General features: G+C 36.8%; 1 protein-coding gene across 1 annotated transcript; it reads right to left on the bottom strand.

The window, feature by feature from the left end:
- Nucleotides 1-1,013: 1,013 nt before the first annotated feature.
- LOC127082465 (secreted RxLR effector protein 161-like) lies at nucleotides 1,014-1,514 on the bottom strand. Its single transcript, XM_051022703.1, has one exon. It carries the CDS (start codon nucleotides 1,512-1,514, stop codon nucleotides 1,014-1,016), a length of 501 nt encoding a protein of 166 aa, XP_050878660.1.
- Nucleotides 1,515-2,352: the final 838 nt, after the last annotated feature.

The raw sequence follows: 2,352 nt of genomic DNA, 5'->3' as shown, positions 1-2,352 counted from the left end.
ATTTCCTTGAAATAAATTACACATTATTCTCAGCTTTAAACAACTGATCTATCTCAATATTTCATAATATAAACATATGGATAACATAAATATCATACATGTAATGATATAATCTATAATATTAACATGCAGACATATAATATCCAATTTCTCTTACCTGCTACCTTCTGATGATATCGATATGTGCGATTCTTTTGATGACAGGCTGTATTACGATTCAACTTTCATCAAATAGTATACATACATATTATTAACATTATTTGGATACCAACGTGCAACCTTCATTTAACTATAACTAAATCAAACAAATGTTAAGCTTATCCAATAAGTGTTTCGCGTCTCTTGAACATTGTTGTCGCACCATCATCCGTGTTCGGTCCTTTCAAGGAAGTGCATCAAATACAAACATGCATGCAACTTTCGATTATCAGATGCTATAATTGCTTCAAAATATCAACATGCACAATCTTTACGGAATGCATTTTCTATTTCAAGTTCTTCCTCAACTATACTTTGAACACCAAGAGAATTGACAGAAAAAAAACGACTCTATGTAAACTTCTGTTTTTTCATTAGAATACATTCTTGGTCTTTATACAGACTCAGAAACTTCAGCTATTCTAGGAAACATAATAATTAGTAAATATTATTAATTTGGCCACTGTCTCTTGACCTTCCAAATCTCTCCATTAACTTATTAATAAAACCCATTAACTATAACATTAAAGTTTATTCAACAAAACTCCTCTGTAAACTTAAATGTTTCTTCTATTCATCATGCCTATCAATTTCTTGCCTCTGTCGAAGATTTCTTTTGATATTGATTTTGTGAAAATGTCCGATGCTTGGTCCTTACTTGCTACATGCTTCAATTCGACATTTCCTTCCTTCACGTGTTCTCGAATGAAGTGGAAGCGAACGTCAATGTGTTTGCTCCTTTCATGGTTTACTGGATTCTTTGCTAACTCAATTGTTGACCTGTTGTCAACTTGTATTATTGTTGCACCTTTCTGTTATAGCTCCATTTTACTCATCAATCTTCTGAGCCATATTGCATGACAAACGCACCAGGATGCTGCTACATATTCTGCTTCACATGTCGAAAGTGTTACTATTGGCTGCTTTTTAGAAAGCCAAGTGAATGCAGTATTTCCCATGAAGAACACATATCCAGAAGTGCTTTTTCGATCGTCTATGTCTCCGCACCAATCACTGTCAGAGTAACCAACCAACTTGTATTTGTCTGAATTCGAGTAGAACATCCCAAGTGACACTGTTCCTTGGATGTACCTCAGAATTCGCTTCAATGCTTTCCAATGTGTGTAAACTGGCTCCTCCATGAATCGACTTACAATGCCTACACTTAATGAGATATCTGATCTTGTACATGTGAGATAGCGAAGACTTCCTACCAAACTTCGATATTTTCCTGCTTCGACACGTTCTCCTCCATCAAATTTCGACAACTTTGTTCCTGGTTCCATTGGCGTCGAGGCCGGATTACAGCTTTCCATCTTATATCTTTTCAAGATTTCTTTTGCATATTTTTCTTGTGAGATGAAGATTCATGTTTCTTCTTGTCGAACCTCCATACCAAGAAAGAATCTCATCAGGCCTAAGTCTGTCATCTCGAATTCACGTGTCATTGTACTTTTGAATTCTTCTATCATCTGATCATTACTGCCCAGAAAAATAAGATCATCGACATAGAGAGCAACAAGTAATACATTCCTTCCATTTTTCTTCACATAGAGGGAATGTTTGTACGGACATTGCTCGAACCCGTTCTCCTTGAAGTATGTGTCGATATGTGTGTTCCATGCCCGCGGTGCTTGCTTCAGCCCATATAGCGCTTTCTTCAATTTCAGTACCTTCTTCTCTTCTCCAGCTTTCATGTACCCGAGTGGTTGTTCAACATAGACTTCTTCTTCTAGTACACCATTCAGAAAAGCTGTTTTGACATCCATTTGAAATATTGGCCATTTGAATTGAGCAGCTTGAGATATGAGTAATCGAATTGTCTCCATTCTTGCAACAGGTGCAAATACTTCATCATAATCAACTCCCGCTTTCTGTTTGTATCCCTTCGCAACAAGTCTCGTTTTGTATCGTTCTATTTCTCCTTGAGTGTTCATATTTTTCTTGAATACCCACTTTACACCAACGGATTGACTACCTTTTGGTAATTCAACTAGCTCCCAAGTGTTGTTGTGGATAATCGCCCTCATCTCTTCGTCCATGGCACTTTTCCATTTCTTGTCTCGTACTGCTTCTTCAAAACTGATGTTTTCAGCATCTGCCAAGAGACATACAAGGTGCACTTCACTTGTCGAATCATACAGATCTTGCAAA

Source organism: Lathyrus oleraceus, chromosome 5 (genome assembly GCF_024323335.1).
Source record: "Lathyrus oleraceus cultivar Zhongwan6 chromosome 5, CAAS_Psat_ZW6_1.0, whole genome shotgun sequence".
Taxonomy (NCBI): Eukaryota; Viridiplantae; Streptophyta; class Magnoliopsida; order Fabales; family Fabaceae; genus Lathyrus; species Lathyrus oleraceus.
This window is presented reverse-complemented; position numbering and strand designations above follow the sequence as displayed.